At 40.8% G+C, this 21,952-nt stretch overlaps 1 protein-coding gene across 5 annotated transcripts in view; it reads left to right on the forward strand.

The window, feature by feature from the left end:
- LOC119556215 overlaps window positions 1-21,952 on the forward strand; it is a 94,501-nt gene that overhangs the window by 48,372 nt on the left and 24,177 nt on the right. For all 5 annotated transcript variants that reach the window (XR_005219965.1, XM_037868196.1, XM_037868195.1 and 2 more), the window contains exons 4-10: window positions 7,617-7,937; window positions 12,341-12,426; window positions 13,054-13,383; window positions 14,718-14,815; window positions 16,459-16,598; window positions 18,038-18,147; window positions 20,938-21,069. Coding sequence is in view for 4 of the 5 variants with exons in the window: in XM_037868196.1 (XP_037724124.1) it covers window positions 7,617-7,937; window positions 12,341-12,426; window positions 13,054-13,383; window positions 14,718-14,815; window positions 16,459-16,598; window positions 18,038-18,147; window positions 20,938-21,069 (1,217 nt within the window). In the remaining variant the exon portion in view is untranslated. The remainder of the gene's footprint in view (window positions 1-7,616; window positions 7,938-12,340; window positions 12,427-13,053; window positions 13,384-14,717; window positions 14,816-16,458; window positions 16,599-18,037; window positions 18,148-20,937; window positions 21,070-21,952) is intronic.

The following is a 21,952-nucleotide window of genomic DNA, read 5'->3' on the forward strand; positions in this document are numbered from 1 at the left end:
GGGTGTTGTAATGGGGGCGGTGTAATGGGGGCGGTGGGTGGTGCGGTGGTACGCCTTAAAATATCATCCCCTCTTATCATCCGACATAGCCGCACGCTGATTTAATTTTAAATCTCTGCGCCCTCACTCAGAATTAAAACGACGTCAAGGCTCGGGCTTTTACGTTGCCAAAGATCCGCCAGTTTCGGGGAAGAGTACGTACATACTATGGATCGGAGATGCCGGAAGTGGAAAGTGGAAAGTGGGGGATGAGCAGGTAGCTGGTGGCAGGGGGCAGGAGCCTTGCTCTCAATTTGCCCGTCGCAATCCAATTGTCGGGCATTTCATTTCAATTTAACCATTTCGAAATCCCTCCCTCGGCGGAAGCGAGTTGCAAGTTGCCGTGGATGTTGCAAATTAATCTGCGACATGTCGCTGCCTGAGTTAGTTGCGCCCGACATACTTATTGTCTCCGGCTTCCGGTTCCTGCCGACTCCCGCAGGATTATGCCGGCCAGCGCAGCAAATATTTTGTTTGCATTTGCCAAATTTGACGTGTCCAATTGCCGTGACAAGCGAATGCCAGGCAAGTTTCAGCGGTAATCGCCATTGCACAAAATCACGTTAAAGGCCCGCGAAAAGAATTTAATGGCAAACAGAGAAGGGCAAATATGGGTAAAAAATTGACAGAAAATTAAAATAAAATGGTCACTGAAAATATTGTAAACGAATAAATGTTTGCCAATAAAAAAAGTGATAAAAAAGTTAACGTGATTCACACTTATGTATATATTGTATATTGGGTAATGTACAACATTTGTAAAACACTTTTATACTGAACAAAATATATTTATTATGGTTTCTATCAAATTAGCGTAATCATTAAAAAACAATTACTTTAATAACATATAATACCATTGATTTAAATATGAAAACAGTTAGAGAAAAGCAGGAACCATAATGCCTTGGATGCGATCTAATAATTTGAATGCAAAACATTAGAAATGCCCGAACAAACCCAAAGACCAGAATACAATCCTTCTTTCATTTTTCCTGGCAGATTATTATCTCGGTCTTGGTTTTGGAGAATACACCATTGTCTGCCGTCAATTTATGGCTCCAGCACCCGAAAATGCATTATGAAGCCGGAATGACAGGCGTTGGTTGGGGGGGTATGTAAAGCCGGGCCTCACTTCCCCGAATAAATGCATAATTGATGATTACGGTTTCAAGCATATATTCCAGCACCCTGTGTTTTCCATCTACCAACTACCATATACCAATTAGAAATATCTGGTTTTATTAACTGAACTTCCCTGCGGGTGATTTCTGCCAATTTGGGGTTTTCAAGGGGTAATGAGCTTAGCTTACTGGGCGGGAAGGGTTGGTAGGTGGGTAGTGGCAGGGGCTTTTGGATGGGTATTACGTACCATACATTTCAAGAGCGAACACGATATGTGCATCTTTTGCTGCCGAGCTGCCATGTTTTATTGCTAATTGCAACTTCAGGTTGCATTGTGGCTTCTTCGTCAGGGGCTGTAACGCCCTCTCCAACCGATCCCCCCTCACAGAGCTTTCCAGTATATGTGTCGCCCTCTTGGCAGCTCTATCGTGCCATCTCTGCCCGATGTTTGCGCCGGGGAAAATAATAAAACTGATTTTATTTATGTGCTGCGCCAGACGAAAATTGAAATTCTGCAACACGAGCGGCAACGACGGGAATCATGCCAAAAAAAAAAAAATATACACCAACAAAAACAAATAATAAAACCCATCGCGTGTCTTAGTTATTGTTACCATATCCACTCCATCTTCATCGTCCGACGAGTGGTTTTTCCTCCAATATTGCTGTTGATGTTTTCCGCTTACGGCTGACAATTAATGGCGAACGTGCAAAAAGTTTCTATAAATAATCATCGCCGGGGATTCCGAATGGTCCATGTGGATTTGACAGCCGCACACCTTCCGAGAGATCCTTTTTGCCAGTTGCAGGCAGACAAATAGTCCATTAATCACACTTAGCATTTATTCCCTCGATTTTCATTCAACGTTTACAAATTGGAATAATCACCAAACGCTTTGTAGTTGTGCACGGTTAGAAACAAGTTATCAGCACCTACTAATCACAGAGCTATTTATTCGTATTTTTAGAAAAATGTACATATCACTTAAACTATTTTAATCAAAATAATGAAATATCATATCATATCAATATCATAATCCTAAAAATGGTTACATTTTGTAGTTTCTATTATTCTGCCTCGAATTTATTTCAATAAGTTTATTTTTAAAATAACAATTTTGTAAGAATTTTTTAATGATTACAATATTAAAATAGATTTTTAAAACTCTTTTCGTATGATTTAAGCAATTATGCTAATTCGAATAAATCATACACAAACACTAGAAATTGGTGCGTTTTTTTAAGTGCTCACTCCCTTCGTCTAGCCCCCGCTACTTAGTGCCACATTTCCCATGTTAATTGCGAATTATGACGCAAGTAGTTACATATTGCCATTTGGCCTCGCCCACTTTTCACTTAACGCCCAAGTCTTGCGGAATGCGAAATGTGGCATGCAGAATTTTGCACAGAGTCACGATACAGGCGTCTGTATCCCCTTGCCACCCAGAAAGTCGCTTGGGCGATGCTTAAACAGTCCCTCCCTTTTCGCCAGGCGTTGCCAAGGATCTGTTGTAATCCCTCCATGAAATGGAAAAATGGGGAGAAGTTGTTGAAAGAGGAGCTTTAAAATGTTTATGGCAAATACCAACTAATGTTACCTTAAATTGGACGCTTTAAATTAAGCTCACTTTGATTTATTTTCCCTTAAGCGACGAAAAGTGTATTAATTATTTTAATTTTTAATTTAATTATTGTAGTTTTAAGCTATTAAAAGTCTAAAATTCATTGCACTTTATTATACTTTAACAAATTTAAGCTATTGTATTGTAATACTATAGCTGTAATTGAGATATGAAGTATAGGTCATATTTTTGTACAAGTAAAGAAGGGTTCTAAATTGTTGTCAGCATATAAATCTTGAATAAAGTGATTGGCTTAGCAATGAATTTCTTAACAAACTGTCCACAAAAAATTTGATGAGCATTGCCTTGGGCCCCGCGATTGAATAGGAAACCAATGATTAAATGTTTGCCCACTCAATTATGGATTGGCGTTCTCGTGTTTGCCTTGACTTCAAAGCCCTTTAAATTTTCCTTTGGAATGAGGGATTAATGTGTATTTGCATTGATTTAGAAGTGCTTTTTTTGCGAGGAGCCATTTGCCTAGTTACGACTGCGTTTAATTTATTCAATAGACTAGAATTTGTAAATTGTAAAAGTCAGTTGAGCAACAAGCGGCAGCTTCCAGCAATTAGTAAACCATGAGAAAATTATGTTCTTTGTGAATGCAGCTCCCCCAAGAGGTTGCGTTCCATTCGGGGCCCATTTGGCAGACGAAAATTTTAATGCAAACTGTAAATTATTATATACTTAGTTACTCTTTGCCCGACTGCAGCTGCAGTTCCTTATGCCAGGCGAAGAAATCCCCCGCTTTTCACAGGAACCCAGGAACCCACCCACATCCCATTCAACTGGCGCTCAAAAGGCAGTTTTAGTCATTTCTGGGTTGGCTGCCAGACAATACAGAACTATAAATATGCACAGTCACAGACCGAGTCACAATCGCAGTCACAGTTGCAATTAAAGTCACAGAACAGAACAGCTGCACAGTGGCGCTGAATAATGAAGCAGCAATAAATAATTAACGAACCCGGAATTAATTACTGTGGCAATGGAATGTGAAGAGCGTTTTTTATGACAATTTAAATAAAATGTAATTTTGTTTAATTAAGACATTTAAGTGTTTTTTTCATAGTTACAATCATTTATTCTATTAAGTTATATAATTTCAAAATAAATCACCCTATGAAACAGCTGTACACCTGATTAATTGATCAAAACCAAATCAAATTTCATGATTTTTACATACAAACCATACCTTCATTGTAAGTTATGCAAACGAAATGAATTTATAGAATTAATAATTGAAAACAGACCATTCTCCAAAACAGTTGCACGGCATATTAAATCTGTGAATTTTAAACCCAAATCAAAAGTGAATGAAATCATTTTAAGACTTGATCCCTTTTATGTGTTGATTTTTAAACCCTTACTAAGTGTTTTTTTGGAAATATTCAAGACCCTGTCAGGCACTGTTTCTGCTCATTCACAAGTCGCCTTCGCAATGAAATATTATTTATTTTTTATTTTATTTTAGCTCCTCCGCTGGCTGGGTGTCTCTGGCAGAGCCAGCAAAATGCAAAATTTATTGCAGAAAACTACAAAACACACAGCGAGCGGATGGAAAGTGGGCGCGGTTGAGTGGTTGGCGGAGGGGGCGGTGGGGGCGTGGAAAATGTGTTAAGTCTATTGAGTGTATTAAAGCAAATAACTGCGTCGACGAATAAAATACATACGGGACGACGGCAGCGAGGAATCGAAGCCCAGGGCACTCGGAACGAGGGGGGTGGGGCTGGGGACTGGGGGCTGGGGGCGGAAGGCGTGGCAGAGATACTTTATACACACACACTCACAACGAGACCCACTGACAGCTGCACCGACTCAGACATATGCAAATATGAATATAAATGAACAACGCGATGAAGTCTGAGATCCATGACTTAGCTTTGGATACATGCAGACGGAGAAACAGCATGGATAGACCTTGCATTTTTATCCAGCGAATAACTGAATGAATAGAACTCATCGAATTGTATATCATATAATACATTTATACGTAATTTTTAATGCAGATTGCATTTTTCGCCAGTGAATAACTGAATGAATGGAACTCATTGAGTTTTATTTCAGATATCACACTTAAAGGTATTTTATTTATTGTTTTGTTATTTATTATTTATTATTTAATGCAGATTCCATTTTCTATAGCTCATAAAAACTCTGAAATGTTTGTATGTAACTCCATTCAGCAAAGCTTTAAGGAATTTACTATCCATTGCCTATAGCCAGACAAAATGTCAGGCTGTACCCTAAATTTTTTAGATTATGCTAAATGGGTAACACTACTTGGCCCTACTTTTCTCTCTGTGCATCCAAAGTAGATGGCAAAAAGGGGCGTGATTGGCAAGGGGCTTGGCAGAAAAGTTTATGGTTGGTAAGTTCAACTTGCGGCCAAAACTGAAATCGACACAAGGCAAGCGGAACTACGCCCATAAAACTCGATTGCACTGCAGAGCCAAAGCATTCGAAGTTTGCATTTAATCAATTATGGCAATTTAGCAAATCTCTGGAAATGGCAAAGCTTAAATTTCGAAACTAAACCATAAATTATGGCAATTTTAATTAGAGCCGGTGTAGTTTAAACGCTTCATTAGACGGCAATCCATTTAATATTCGCATTTAAATTAATTTTAATGTTCATTTCGTTTAATTGATGTGACAAATAGTTGCTCGAGTGCGGGGAAATGAAAGGAGCCCAGGAACAGGACCCACAACCCAGAACCCAGACCAAGACCGAGCAGAAACTGAAACAGAAACGGAAACAGCGCCAGAAACAGAGACAGGGACAGAACCAGAACGGAAATAAGCAGCTTTTGACTAACGGCAGAATGGAGGACATAGTAGCCTATACGTGTGCTGAACTACATTTGTGTATGCCACTGTGTGAGTGTGTGTGTGTGGTAAAAAAGCAAGGCAGAGCAAACAGAGGGGTTACGGGGGGGGGGCGGGCAGAAGTGGAGTAACATCTGGCGTTGCCCTGTGCGATTACAAAAACATCAACACTTAATATGTTTATTAAATTTGTTGCTACATCATTAGGCACTAGCAGCCATGTAATGTGAGGCAAACACTTCACATGTGCCCATGTCTCCGTGCCCCAGTGTGCGTGTGTGTGTGCAGTGTGACTGTGTGTGCCCAGGCTGTGTTTGTGTTGCTGTTACAACTGTACCAAATACCCTATGACCCATAAACTCGACTCGAATAGCTGAAGAAATATGCTAAATATGCTGCGGACTTGGGAATCCTTTCGGTTCTGAGTTTATTCAACCAACTGGCGAAGATTACCAAAACAAGTTGTGTTTCTAGACATTTAAGTAAACTATGATTGAAATATATGTATATTTTTAAACAAAACAAACAGTTACTACATACTATCAACCTATTCACTTACTCAAATAACATTTGAGCCTTCCTAAATTGGTCTTCATTAATTGAAATCAATTCCAACTAAGTGAATACGATTAATATGTACTAAACTGATTTGCCCTAATGAATTTGGTGTCTGTTTGGTATAGTTTACCCTGTAACCCAATCAGTTGTGGTTTTTGGCCCACTACTGGCTATTTGACTGGCTATTTACAGAAATCAAAGTTTAGCTAATTGTATTTAATTAGGACAGCTACGCTGGCAAGATATATGTAGTCAAGCAGGTAACATAGAACTATAGAAATCGTACTGTAGCCATATTGTCTGATATATAAATGATTTCTTTAATTACTACTATTTATAAAGTCCATAATAGGTATATTTATTTCAAAGCAATATGGTCGATTGAATAGTTTCCTATTAACAAAGTTAGAACTTCAAGGGCATCTGAGGTTCGTGGGCTACGAATGACTATGTTTTTGTTGGCTGTGCGAATGCCCTGTACACTCTCACAGATACTCACCCACACAGCGGCGCACCGCGATGTGTTGGTGCGTTGCTCTGGGCTACTTTGCATGGGCTTAACGATTGTTGTTTAGGTGCAGTTTCAGTTACTGTTGCCGTCACAGTCGCAGTTACAGTTACTGTTCCAGCTGCAGTTACAGTCACAGTCGCTGAAACAGAAAAAATAGCAAAAATGGCAGCGGGGAGCGAAAGCTGGTTAAAGCTTTGATAAAAAAATTTGCAATGCATACTTTCTGAAAGTGAGGACTTTCAGAGGTAAAAAGCGCTCGCGTTCTCAGTTTTTCTCACATTGGAGATTTTATCAAAATTTCAGAACTCTGTTTTTGAAGACCAACAAGTTAATCAAGATTATAGCCAAAGTGTTTTTCCTTTTCTGTTAATTTTAAGAAATATTTTTAAATTAATTAAAGGTTTGTGAAATTATAAATTTAAGTTTATTTATTTATTTATTTTATTTTTTATGGTCTGAAATTAGCTTTCGAGAAATTTTGTCAAATTCGGTATGCCCTTTTTTTTTATGCAGCTTGTTGTACAACACAATAAATTTGTCCAAATAAAATGTACGTAATAAAACCAAATTAAAAACGACTCACGGAAGTGAAAATGGGAAAGCGTCTACATGTCTGAATACAAGCACACATGCACGAAATTTTAAGTACAACGTGCTTCCATATATATTTACCTTTACAAATATATGCTTTACCTGTGCTCCCATGTTGGGCCTTTCCTGGCTTTTAGTTTCAGTTCCGCGAAAAGTTATGCGCATTATTAAAAAATAACAAGCCACCCGTTGCATAAATTTTAATGCTCATGATTATTATTCTCATACTAAAATGTAATGCTGCCATCCGAAAATGGATGTGCCAGCGCATAGAAATATCTGTATAGAGGGCCACTCGAACTGCACACTCAGGTGATTTCCATTTCCCTTTCATTTCCTTGCAGCTTCTTCCGCCAGTGAGCTAATCGCAAATCGCTCGACGCCATCGAATTCGACCCCTGACACGCCCCGGCCGACCCCCAAGATTTCCAGCCCCTTTCGGGAGCCGGATGTGGCCGAGGGGGAGGTCGACTGGGGGGCGGGGCAGCACCCGCTGACCATTTCCCGGCCGCCGAGAGCGGGACGCAGCGAGCGGCAGGCGGAGGAGGATCAGGTGGACCGCTGCCGGCTGTTCGTCGAGGGGGATCCCACCAAGAACGAGCTGTACAGCCCCGAGTATCCGAACCTGTATCCGAAGAACATCAACTGCACCCGGGTGATAACAGGTGAGTCCTTGGGGAGTTACTACCTTTATACATTTGGGGTAAATCAAGGAAATTCTGAATAATACATATTCATTTCAGGAAAAAATTCAGTCAATTGATTTTATTCATGCCATTCCCCTCTTTGTCTGACCTCAAAGTTCAAAGCAATTTAACTGAATAAACACTTTGATTGACCCGCAAACATATAGGGCATTTAGGTTTTCGTTTGGAGATTGTAAATCTTGAAAATTCATGGCAGTTAGGTGAAAATGTATAAATAATACACACACAAAAATAAGTAATGGCTAAAATGTACTAACACGAATAGTTACGTAACTATAAAAATGGTTACCAACTATTCAAAATAGTGATGTGTGTTGTTGTTGTGGCTTTGGTTACTATTTAATATTAGTAAGTTGAGTGTAGTTTGTTGTTGTGAGAGTAACTATTTCATTGGTCAACTTAAGTACCTATTTCTTTGGTCAATTTGACCCAACAGTTTTTTTGTGTGTATATAGAGCTTGACAAATCCATGTAATGTATTATTCAAAGGCGTCTTAAGAGAATGTGTGGCAAAATCATTAACCAGGTATCAGAAAGGAAGCCAGGCATACCTGATACCAGATTGTATTCATGGCACTCACCGAAACTCATTCCCGTGGATTATCTACGGCCGAGCAATTAACAATCAGACTGGCAGAATCCAGCAGTATCGGTGGCATTATCTGTATCTGTATCTGTGTTCCGCAGTTACGAAGACAAATACGAACTTTGATGGAAGCCAATTGGCAGCCGGCTTCCTGTTCGCGAGTGTGGGAGTTAGTATGCACCGAGAGAAACAAGAGCAGAGGTCTTTGCCTTATAAAGAAAGATTAGAGACTAATGGAAAAAAACAATTATTAAATATAGGTAGAGGCTCTATGTCTCCTTCAAAAATGTTTCGCTAAATAATGTATAACGCTGTAGGTGGTCCCAGATCAGATCGACACCTTTTTGCTCTGTCTGTAATTCGAGTGGAGTGCAGGCCTCGTAAAAGTTTATATGGCAAGCACTTGGCGACGAGCGAGCTACTGCAAATAATTGCAAAGTCTTTGGCCAAGTCTTGGCAGCCACTGCTGTTGACATTACCAGATGTCAGTCAGTAAGTCAGTCAGTCATTCGGGTGAGTGGGGTAGTGGGACAGGAGATGGGGCGGAGTGAACCAGTGAACCGGAGGCATTAGATGGCGCTGATGCGTAAGATGCTCCACACAGATTCCACATGGCAGGGCCGTTTTGTGTGGCCCATTTAAAAGCGTTAGCGCGTTGGCTCCCCGAACTCCATTGCCAGTCCTCAGTTCCCAGTTCCCAGTTCCCAGTTTCCATTTCCCCGGGCTCCATAATACGATCCCTCGATTGGGGGATTGGTTTGTGTGCGAGGGCCTGGCCGGGTTGTCATCATATTTGAGCTGCACTCGCTTCAGTGCCTCCGCCACCGCAGAAAACTGGGTAACTCGCAGTCAACTCCAATGCTTATCTGAAGTCGCTTGGAGGCCAAATCATTTGTCAGTTAAGACAAAATAATGTCACTGCAAAAGTCAAGAGCTGACAGATAAAACCTGAAAGCGAATGATTGACTTTCCATAAGCACGCATCAGCGGTCCCAGTGTATCTGTATCTGCGGATATGTCAGCATATGTAGCCCTTCTTGCCCCAGTCGATGCCATATTTGTGTGCTTAGCATTACGAGTTCGAGTGCGAGAACGAGTGCGAGTACGAGTATGAGTTTGAGTTTGAGTACTGGAGGGGGCATCGGCTTATTTGCATATCAATGTGTGTGCGACCCAGACCCCCCTCCATGTCAATGTTGGACTGAGCGGGCCAACAGAGGCAGCCAGCTGAGGTTCGCTTTATGGCCAAGATGGGCGTCCCGCAGGGCACACAAATGCCACAAGGAATTGCGGGCATAAAAGTCCTGCGGTCGGGGATTCGAAAGTTCAAAGTTATTCCGAAAACAACAAAGTCGAAGTCGGAGTTTATTTTTATATTTCTAAGAGAGCTTATATTCACATGCTCTTCGCCGTATAACTACAATAAAAGTCGTGTGCAGACCACTGTGGCGAATACGCAATGTGGGATTACAACTGAATTCATCGGAATGAAGTACGTATCATCCTTAAGTACCTCAAACAAAGGACGTTATTTTTTTGATTAGTTTGAATTTCTAGGAGATTTTCTGTTAGTAAGCTGACTTGTACCCCAACCAATTAGTCTCGTTATTCTCCACTGTTCAGTTTTGGTAACTAAATTCCGATGATTTCCAAAAGGCTGTCAGTCAATGCAGTTTTTATAAAAGAGTATACTAGATTCGTCGGAAAGTATGTGACAGGTAGAAGAAAGCGTTTCCGACCCTATAGTAGTAAGCTGGCTTATATCCCAACCAATTAGTCTCGTTATTCTCCACTGTTCAGTTTTGGTAACTAAATTCCAATGTCTTCCAAAAGGCTGTCACTCAATGCAGTTTTAATACCCGTTACTTGTAGAGTATAAGGGTATACTAGATTCGTCGGAAAGTATGTAATAGATAGAAGGAAGCGTTTCCGACCCTATAGAGTATATATATTCCTGATCAGGATCACTAGTCGAGTCGATCTAGCATGACCGTTTGACCATCTGTCCGTCCGTCCGTTTGAACGCTGAGTTATCGGAAACTATAAATGCTAAAAAGCTGCGATTTTGCGAGTAGATTCCTTAGCTTCTTGCGCAGTGCAAGTTTGTTTCAGCAGGGTGCCACGCCCAATCTAAGTCCCAAAACGCTAAAACCCTTTTGTGCTTTCTAATATTTTCAAAAATTTAAATGAGACTTATTTTTGACCATCAATGTTCAACTACATCCCAAACATTTTTTAGTTCGGGCCATTGATTGAAACGTTATAAGCAAATATAGTGTGCAATCTTGGGAACAGTCGCTTTGCTACTTGTACTCCCTCGTACTCCCTGAGTGCTCCCAGTATACTTAGATGAGTAACAGGTATGTGATGGTCGATGGCATCGACTATAGCGTTATTTCTTGTTTCCCCTATGAAAGTCATCAATTGGCCAGATTCGACAACAGGGCTCAGTAATTAGATTTTTACCATGGGGTCGTCGATTTCGGTATTGGGTATTGGGTGTTGGGAAAGGACTGGAAGTGCAGTCCGAGAACTCTCGATTGCCTGGGGACTTTGTAATTTGATAACGCCAAGAATACAGCCCCATATGCGTCCCTCCTGCCAGGACTCTGTATTTTTTCAAGGTCAATCAATGTGGAATTCTATTCCATTTGCAGACCTCTCCCGCCCTTTCTCTGCCTGTCTGTGATTCCAACTTTCATTACTTGTCCATCTCCATTATATAATGTGTGTGTGCGAGGGTTGTGTGGCTGTTAGCTCCTAGGCAATCGCTGCTGTGTGAGTGTGTGTTGTTATGCCACATTGGCCACAAAGGTTCCATTCGAGGAAAGCCGGGGGAAAATGTATTTTCAAATGCCCCAGCCAGCCCAACGCCATTGATTTATGCCAAGGATTCGCCGGTTGAATATGTATGGCCCGCAATGCGAGTGTGAATGAATGAACGAATGGATGAGTGAATGAATGAATGAGGGAATGAACGAGTGTGAGTGTATGCCCAGCATCTTGATGCCTTCTCCTTTTTATGCGGCCACTAAATGAGTCCCCAGACGCTTTCATTTTGGCCATAGATACGAGATTGGGTCCTGTCTTTTCACTTTTTCATGCCTCGGAAAGTTGGACCAACTCTGGGACAAAAAGTCCTGGTTATGGCCGGATCATTGAGATGTGAACATTTTCACAGATATTTTTATTAGCCAGCCGTATGTTTAGGTAACCTAATTATGGGCCCATTTGAGCGCCTGGAATTCAATGAAGTAATACATAAAAGGTGAGAGTAATTTAAGGGAAAAAATGTGTAAGTCTATGGACAGCCGAAGAGCCTGGGTTCAAAAACTTTTAGCAAGCTTAAAGCAATATAGCAATAAAAAGAGATTTCGCCGTGGAAGGTAGTACAGATCAGTTTTCACACTGGGTAATACAACTTATAGCAAACCAATAGATCCGCCTATTTAATGAAATACCATTCATGAAATACCATATCACTATTTCAGTTTGTAGAGGGCATCTCAGCTTCGGCATGCCGAAGTCCCACCAGCCCAACACATTATCCGCTCAAAGTCCGAGGTGCTGAGGTGAGCTGTTGTTAATCAGTTTCTCGGCTCGGGGCCATTTTACTTGGCGTAAGCCTGGGAGCTCGGAGGGATCTGGCCACCTGGAAGTCGGGTCAAGTGCCATGGCTACCATGAAATGATAAAATGTATACTTGCGGTCTAACGTGTTGCCCTTGTCCCGTTCTCCCTTTCTCTTCCCGGCGGATGCCGGCATCTAATTACAGCGCCAAAGGGACAAATCATTCGCCTGGACTTTCGCAACTCGTTTAATATCGAGGCCAAGGAGGAGTGCAAATTTGATTTTCTCGAAGTAAGTACTGGTAGCTGACAAATGCACAGAGACATAATTTGCTGGCAAATATATAATAAATGCTCATGGGTCTAATAAACTATTTTCAACTATTTGAAGTATGTACATTTGCAAAACTCACATAATTTAAATCAACTAATAATTGAAATAATAAAAATAATATTGTTTTGATAGCCATAATTTTGGTTTTTCAAACTTTAATTTGGAAATCCAAAGATCCAGTCATTTTCTCCTTGTGCAACAAAACCCGACATAACCAACTTATAAAGGGACAGGGCATAAAAAATAGCAACTTTGTTGCATGCTGAAGCCGGGCATAAAAAGGGGCGAAACAAAAACTTGCTTAGTTGCTCGGCTTTTCTCGGTCTTGGCCGGACTGGCAAAGTTTTCGATTTGTTTCCTTTACGACTTTTCCTTGTTACTTCGGCCTTTGCCGCTGCCACTTTTGCTGCCATTGCCACTGCCTTTTTTGCACCGAAAAATGGCAAGTTTTAATTGAATGTTGTCTCTGCTGCAAGTCGTAAGCCTGATTTGAATGCAGCGCCCAGCCAAAGCGGTTTAGCCATGGCAAACTGCCGGCCCGGGGACTTAGGGGCTTAGCCCAACTAACGAGCCGAATCCTTTCAGATACGGGATGGTCAGTACGGCTTCTCCACGCTGATCGGCAAGTTCTGCGGCACCGACTTCCCGCCGGAGATCACCTCCAAGGAGCGCTACCTGTGGCTGCACTTCCACTCCGACGAGACCATCGAGTACACCGGGTTCAGTGCCGTCTACGAGTACCTGGACAGGAACCGGGAGGCCCCGAGCACCGACCTCAACTGCACCATCGAGAAGGGCGGCTTCGAGGGGTTCATCAACTCCACGGACGTGCCGGCGGAGATCCGGGAGCAGGTCAACCACAACAAGATCGCCCTGGACTGCATCTGGCGCATCCAGGTCAAGGAGAACTGGAAGGTAATGGTCGGTCCGGAGGTCGGTTTAGTGGGAAAGCTGTTGAATTTCTAGTCTCTAGAATCCCTCATATTTTTGGAATTGCTTTAATAACCTCTAAAATTGAGCCGAACAGAAAGCTCTTAATTTCTAATTTTTAAAAATGTTTAATTATACCCGTTACTCGTAGAGTAAAAGGGTATACTAGATTCGTCGGAAAGTATGTAACAGGCAGAAGGAAGCGTTTCCGACCCCATAAAGTATATATATTCGTGATCAGGATCACTAGCCGAGTCGATCTAGCCATGTCCGTCTGTCCGTCTGTCCGTCTGTCCGTCTGTCCGTATGAACGCTGAGATCTTGGAAACTATAAGAGGTACAATACTGGGATTAGGCATGCAGATTCCTGAGATTCCTGCGCAGCGCAAGTTTGTTTCAAAAGAGTGCCACGCCCACAAACCGCCCAAAACTGTGGCTCCTACAGTTTTGATGCTAGAACAAAAATTTTAACTGAAATGTATTGTTCTCATCAATACCTACCGACTGACCTAAAAAAAAGTTTGCCACGCCAACTTTAACGCCCACAAACCGCCCACAAATTTCAAAAAATCGTAAATATGAACGCGGATATCTCGGAAAATATCAAAGATAGAGAAACGAAATTTCAGATTTAGATTCCGTAGGCTTGAGCGCAGCGCAAGCTTATTACGCGAATATGCCACGCCCACTCTAACGCCCACAAACCGCCCAAGCCTGTGGCGCCCACAATTTTCGTGCTAGATAAAAAATTTTAACTTAAATGTATTGGTCTCGTCAATACCTATCGATTGATTTAAAAAAAACTTTGCCACGGCCACTCTAATGCCCACAACGCTTAAATCTGTCTACCGCCGGTAGGTGGCGCATTTGCTGCTTGCATATCTCCATTTTCCTTTGGTCCCTTTAGCTGAGTAACGGGTATCTGATAGTCGAGGTACTCGACTATAGCGTTCTTCCTTGTTTTTAGTTTTAATTTAAGCTCTTTTTCTCTTTTTTAAGCAAAGTCATAAGTTCCCAATTACCTCCAGTATATTTAAGATCGTTTCGATCATAGTCCCAAAATTCTTAAGGATACACAAATCAATTAAGACAAGTTATACGAAGATTTTATCAACACAAACGCTTTTAGTTTTATTCTTAAATTGCTCTTTTGTCCTTTATATAGATATTCCTAAGTTATCTCCAGTATTTTAAAGACTGATTCGATTTTTATCTTAAGATTCTAAAAGATACACAAATTTATTGAGACTAGATAAAGTTTCTATCAACCCCATCGCTTTGAATTTCAGTCCTAAACTGCTCTTCCGTCCTTTCAACAGATATTCCTCAAGTTTCTGGACTTCAAGCTGAGCAAACCGAACGATTGCGATACCAACTTCCTGGATATATTTCCCGAGCAAACGGTGATGCCACTCAGGTGAGGTCCTTCAAAACGCGGCTTAATCACATTTCGTCGAGCTGCGGAGTGGTGATAAAATTGCCATCGCGAGGCAACAGTGTAGAATGCAGTCGCTGGCGTATGCGTAATATCGGTGCCGTATACGCAATGCCGCAAACCAATTTCCGCAGTGCCGAAAAAGCGAGATCAAAGCCAGCGTGCCGGTCCAAGGCAAATTTTCAATTTATTACCGGCCAAAAGTAAATTGTACGCGAGCGGAAGTGCTGCCGTCGCCTTTGACTCGCAACCAATCTCCTCGTCCTGCGACCTGCGACCTGCGACCTGCCACCTTTTCCCGGGAGGTAACGAGTATTTCGCCATCTCCTGGCTGACTGACTCAATGGCTGGCTGACGGATTGACGGACCGAAGGACTCGCCACGGCATCTTCGACACGCATTGACATCCGCTTTTAACGCGCCAATACATTTCCACTTGTTGCCGCTGCTCGGGACAACACTCAAATTGATTGACTGGCGTCCCCAGCCCCCTCGGAAAATGGCAAATGGAAAGCGGAAAATTCTGTCGGTGGCCCGAGGCGCTTTCCCTGTCTTTTTAGCCATTGATTTGATGCCTTTGTCGCTTTCATTTAAATTCATTTTTCGTAACAATTTATCGCACACGACGGGTGGCCATCCATACACCCAGCTGCCGCAGCCCTTCCACAATCTGATTTTACAGAAAATTCCAGCCAAGGCGTGTAAGGCGTTGAAATATCGTAAGGAAAATACCCGGAGCCACAGACAGACGAAATGAACATAAATACAATATTCAGTGAACGTCATTATTTAAGCCATATTATAAATTATTTATTTATCGATTATGTGTGTGCCATCGATGGCCAAATATTTAACGAATGGCAGATATCTTGCCCGGGAAACGGAGACGGACTCGTTGACTGCAAGTTAAGGCCTTTATTTGTGGCGAAATGTTTTGGCAAAGTAACAGAATTTGCTGCAATAAATCATCTCAATAACATGATAATTAATTATCCAGTCATCAGGCCGATACGTATATGATTTAAACAATTTATCTATCGTTGACCAATTTGCTGGTTATTTGAATTAACGAAAACGGGTTTCTATTTGCATTTTCTTGGCAATTACTTGGCTATTTAAATCGACTTTGTCCCATTAAATTTTAGTTATTTGAAGAACCAAAAGATTAAAATTAATAGTTCCTTGCTAGCATACTTCAAGAAAATTGATGAACGATTAAGATCAACAGTTTACTCCACGACACAGTATCGCCTCAAATAACAAATGATTTTGACTTCTGATAATCCAATTTTGGTCACCAAGGAATCTTTTTACCAGTAAAAAAAGCGCTTTAACATATATACACATAAAAAAGAGATGTTGTTGATATAGGTTCTAAGGCGTGACAAAATCCAAAAATGTTAAAAAAATTCAAGTCTAACTATCTACAAATCGCGTTTTTAGTAATATACGCATAAAAACCAAAATGGATATACTTAATTAATTTGATTGTGATCATACTCAAAGATGGCATTTCGACTTAGTTTTGTAAGCTGGTGTTACTTATCATTAAAACTGCCTTTTTAAATCATGTTGACCACATTATCACCGTGGTTACAACCCATTTAACCGGTTTTTCCTTCCAGGGTTAAGAACTTTTGCGGTTCGGCTGGCGAGAGTATTACGGCGGACTCGAACATCCTGCACTTGCGCTTCTACGCAGATCAAATCGCGATTAACTCGACATTCGGCATCCTATTCACGGCGTTCCGGGACCGAGGAGCTGGTAAGTCCAATTCCTGCTCATCCCTTTGATGGCGGTGGCAAATCCCTGGAATTGGCAACAAATGGCCGGGGTGCAAAGTACAAAGGCATGGCCGAAATCCTGGGGGCAATCCGGTGCTAAGCCGGGCCCCAATCCCCTTTCGGCTGCTCATTTGCCAGTTGGAGCCTGAGAAGTAGTCGCTTGTCTAACCAACTATCTCCAACGGGCCACCATATCCCATCTATCTGTCTGTCCGAATGTCGGAATGTCTGGATGTCTGAAGAAAAGGCAGGAGGCGGAGGTCCTGCGTGATTGCCGCCAGTTGCCGGAGGCAAAAGGCTAAGCACTCTTTTGTCATTCAACGATTGTCCTTTGTCCCCGGGCCAGCATTGTTTACTTTTAGGCAGCCGGGCAGCCGTTCAGCCAGGCAGCTAGGCAGCTAGAGACCTGCCCCCAAATCTCCAGGACCTTCGGCACCAGCTCCTTCTGCTCGAGAAGCTCCCATTCCCATTCCCGCTCCGATTCCAGATTTTGGGTCTGCTCCTGCTCCTACTCCTGCTCCTTGGGCTCCATCTACTTCAACTGCCAGCATCGGCAATTATTGTTGTTGGCTGAGCGATTTATGTCGGAGATTACGTGCATTTGCTTTGTGGTCTCGCCCATCGTCGCCTTTCAATGGCTGCACTGTGGAAAGTCCATCAATTTAAGGCTCACAATCGATCGGAGCTTTAAGTCAAATTGAATTGACATTCAATTTAATGTCGAATCGAATTCGGTTCTCTTCTCTATGACCGGGAAATTCAATTGCGAATAAAATAAAATTTGGTTGGTGTTCAAACCGAACTCCAAGCTAAACTTTATGTAGCCAGAGAAAAATTGAAAATTATACGGAGTGTTTCTGAAACGTACAATTATTTGAAAGAAAATGTGGCAATGTTAAATTAATTTATGGAAAGAGTATTAAAACACATAAAATTGGTAAAATATGAGAGATATTTGATCTTACAGTTCCTGTTTTAAATAAATCACAGTTGATCCTTTGCGTTTCGTTCCAAATCATCTTCAAATTAGTCAAATACAATATCAATATACTCAGAGACCATATAATTTTTGTAGAATCAAGCCGCAGGGATATTGAAAAAGAAAATATTGATCTGTGTGCAGCAATATTTTGTCAGATATTCAATCGACCTGCCACATCAATAAAATCCATATTGAATTGTCTGCTGAATGGCCTTCGAATGACAATATACATTTGGTGCAGCCGTTTTACACTCCAATCCAGTGGAGAGCACTTTCAATTGAAGCCAATTGTCCATTCCACTGTGCGATTTGTGCTTTGATTGGCGTTTTAGCCATTTTAGCCGCTGCCCTCGTCCTCTCACTTTAACTGCCATTTTGTGCCAAATTTTTTACAACTTTCTCTAACTCCCAAACTTTTGCCCCTTCCCATTTCGCAGCCTGCACCGAGGACGAGTACGATTGCGAGGACGCGACCTGCATATCAAAGGATTTGAAATGTAATAGCCAAGACAATTGTAAATTTCGATGGGACGAGGAGGGCTGTACGGTAAGTGACACGCCTATACAGAGAAACACAATTGTGTGGGCTTAAAATCTCAATAAGTTCTTACTTACTCATATTTTTATTCCTAAGCGTTTAAAAATGTCAATTAGAACAATAAATAACCTTGTCCGCATTTTAAACTAGAAAACATGGAAATTCGGTGGTTAAAAACTGCTTTTAGTTTAACATGCAGACGCGATGGCTCAAAAAGTAATATTTTTTAAAGCTGTAATATGATTTGTATCTATTGTATTACTCAGAAATACGCATATTTTAATTGATTACTAGCAAAAAATACTTTCAAAATTGAATGTATATCTGTTTCCTTTCACCTAGAAAACATAACAATTATAATTTTTCTTAGAAGAAATAAAAAAGCTTAAAGTAAAGAAGAACTATTTTCTCTCAGTGCATCGGCACACACAAAACTGGGCCATTTGTACGTGCATCTAATTATAGGCCAGCTTCAAGCCGGCATGGCTCCCCATCCGCCACCCCTGACCTCGTGACCCCTGAACCCCTGGCCCCCCGCTCATTATAAGTATGCTCGACACGCCGATGATGGCAACACCCAAAAACACTCACGTACACACGCTAACACACACTCCTGCACCGGCACAAACACAAACAAAGTTGGTCAAATAAGTTTTGTTTGGCAAAGTTTGAGGTTTGTGTTACAGGAAGGCCTTGCTGTTGTTGTGGTTGTTCTTCACGGGACTTGTTCGTTAGCCGTAAATAACAGTTATTTGCCGAGCATCCCCCAGCAACACCGAAGTTGAACATCAGCGCATTAGATCATTAGATTTGATAAAGTCAGCGAGCTCAAGTTACCCGCCCCACCGACATCTCAGGGAATGATTCACGCAGCGCCATCTAATCCACTTTCTTCTTACCACTTTCTACTTACCACTACCCAGTGCGAAAGTGAGGTTGTAACTCACGACATTCACATTACATGCACTACAATTTCTTTAGTCATAGCGACTGTGCTACCCCATCCTGCAATAGAACAAACGGAACGTTTTTAATTACAATTGAGTGATATTAAACAAATTAATACAACAAAATCTAAAGGTAGTATTATTTGGCAATGAAAATTACTTATTATTACAGCAACCATATAAACCCTATATTGTAGTCCGTAAATTGTATGTAAATAGACCCATATTTCTTGAGGCAGCTATATGATTTATTCGCCGAAATTTTTAAGGGCTGCACTTCTTTTAAGTTGTTTAAAAAAATGTATCATTTTATAATATTACAGATATTGTATATATTGTGGCAAATCTCTACCTTTACGTATAGTTCTTATGACATGCATAAAGTCGTGCACTGGAACTACTAAACGGTTAACTTGTATGGTACATCTTCTTCGCCTGGCCGAAGCTAACTTCCTTTCTGGTTTTAATCCATTTTATACTAATCATTTTTTTTAATCGCTAAAATCTAAGTTTTTTTAATATTTTAAGAAATTTGACATACAGATTTTTTATTTAAATCAAAAAGCTTAAAGGAAAAATTTCCATAAAAAAGTAAAAGTGAAGAAAACCAAAATGGCCAAAGCCGGAATGACTCAAAAATTTCTTTCAACCGAAACAGTTGAAATTTGTATTAATGTAATTCAATTTCCATCGAACTTGAAAGAGATTTCTATGTCACAGAGGTTTCCGGAAAATTCGCTGAGAAATTGATGAATAGCAAGTGTAATAGTATTAAATAAAAATAAAATCAAATAAGCCGATTACCATCACACCTTATTCGAAAGGAAACTATTCAATTTGATATTATAGATCGACCCACTACTATTCATATGCACAATTTGTAAAAGAGTATAAAGCACATAATTTTATATTCACAAAAACCGACAAAAACCGCCTTTAAACCACGGCCCTGAATCGAACGTTGCCATGAACTATTGAAAATTCCGCTGGTCAAAACAAACACATTTACAGAAATTATATTATTTAATTTTGTCAAAAATTTCGCACCGCATAAGCCGATGCAGTTTGCATTCCATTCTATATCTTGCCCAATTAAAGCGAATTGTTATTAGGCTTTGCAAAATGTGTTCATAATTATTCCTAATTTTATACGTTTTGCGTGGGGGGGCCATTTCAAATCGCATTGGAATTTTTATTTATCCGATACCCCATTTGTTGGTTTTGGTTTATGGTCACTAATTTGCTCAAACGATATCACATGAATGTGTGCGAGGACAGGCTTCAATCAAGTGCTCAATCATGCGCATGCACAAGTTATGTTTATTTAATTGGTCGACATTAAAATTGGTCCAAAATAAATGCTGTGTTTACTGGGCGCGTATAATTTATGACGACAGAATGTTGACCAAAATCGACATAAAATTCGGCACAGATATGTTAGGCCCCCGAAGTTGTGAACAGAATCAAAAGAAATGTCCTTGGTATATTTTTTTTACAGCCTAAATACAATTTTCCCTTTAAGAGCCACACTCTTCGATAATAAAATTTCTAAACTAAAACACAGTGACTAGTGCTATTAATTATAAGACCCAGCTTGTTGCACTAGGAATTCTTATAAATATATGAATAAATAAACACCCATATTTGTATAAATATTTTGAATGGAAAGCAAGAAATCCCTGCCACAGCCAATAGTCATTAGTTGGTTATTCGTAACGCACACGAACACTCAATTAAGTGGCGAATGGAACCCACACTTTGATTATTTTGATTCGAGCCTGGGCCAACGGCTTGGTAATTTGATAATGCAATTAAGATGGCAATTAAACCGGAAATCCCGTGTCTTTTGCAGGGCGAGGCGGCTGGCCAATCGGAGCATGTGGTCATCATCGTGATTGTGTTTGGCCTGATACTCGGCGGAATGGTCATTACGTTCATCGTCAATTGCATACGCAAGATAATACGTGATCAGAAGATAATACGCGTAAGTATTGCCAACTTTTACGCCCCCATTCGTCTACCCATGAAACTTTAGTCTGTGCCCGCGCGTGTCCCTCCATAAAATACCGCCACCCCCCAGAAACCACCCAAAAACCCACCCACACCCCCGCCTGCCGCTCTCTCTCTCTCTCTCTCTCTCTCTCTCTTTATATATATACATACCTGTCTCTCTGTCTCGCTAGTTGTGTGCTTGAACCACCCACCACCCGAAAACCCCCTAGAATAGTCTCCTAAATGTGGCCACCGCAGGACAGCAAGAATTTATTTCCACACATATATCCACTCTTTTTGTTTGGTTCCATTAGATATGTTGCCAAAAAATATTCGACTGCATTTCAAATGCACGCTAACCGAACTCTCACGCAGGAATTGCAACACGAATTCGAACTACAGTGTCCGAAATAATAGGCAGTAGTATGTGCATGCTTTTGGAAACGCGAACGAAAATATAATTTCTGTACGGCTTAATTGACCACGGTTTTGAAGTGCTTATGGAGGAAAATCATATTTTAAACACGGGCTAATCTATTGGATTTTGGTATTTCCAAAAACTATGTGCATTTCATTATTACGCTGTACAAGGTAGCCTTTATGTTTTGTTGATCTATAAAAATGAACCGCCGTTTGAAAATTCGATTCATAAACCCACATCAATTGGTTCAAAATTGTTGTCATTTTAAGTAATAAAACGAATTCCTTACTATTTATGCGGTCACATCTGTGATAGAATGTAAAATTTTATCTGCCTGTGAAGCTTTGACGTTGCTTTTTTTCGGGTCAGCGAAAAATATTTCAACAATCATTTGCACTCCCTTAAAGAGCCCATTCAGAGAAGTGGGCTCGATTGTTAATAATTTACCGGAACA

This window comes from Drosophila subpulchrella, chromosome X (assembly GCF_014743375.2).
Source record: "Drosophila subpulchrella strain 33 F10 #4 breed RU33 chromosome X, RU_Dsub_v1.1 Primary Assembly, whole genome shotgun sequence".
Lineage (NCBI taxonomy): Eukaryota > Metazoa > Arthropoda > Insecta > Diptera > Drosophilidae > Drosophila > Drosophila subpulchrella.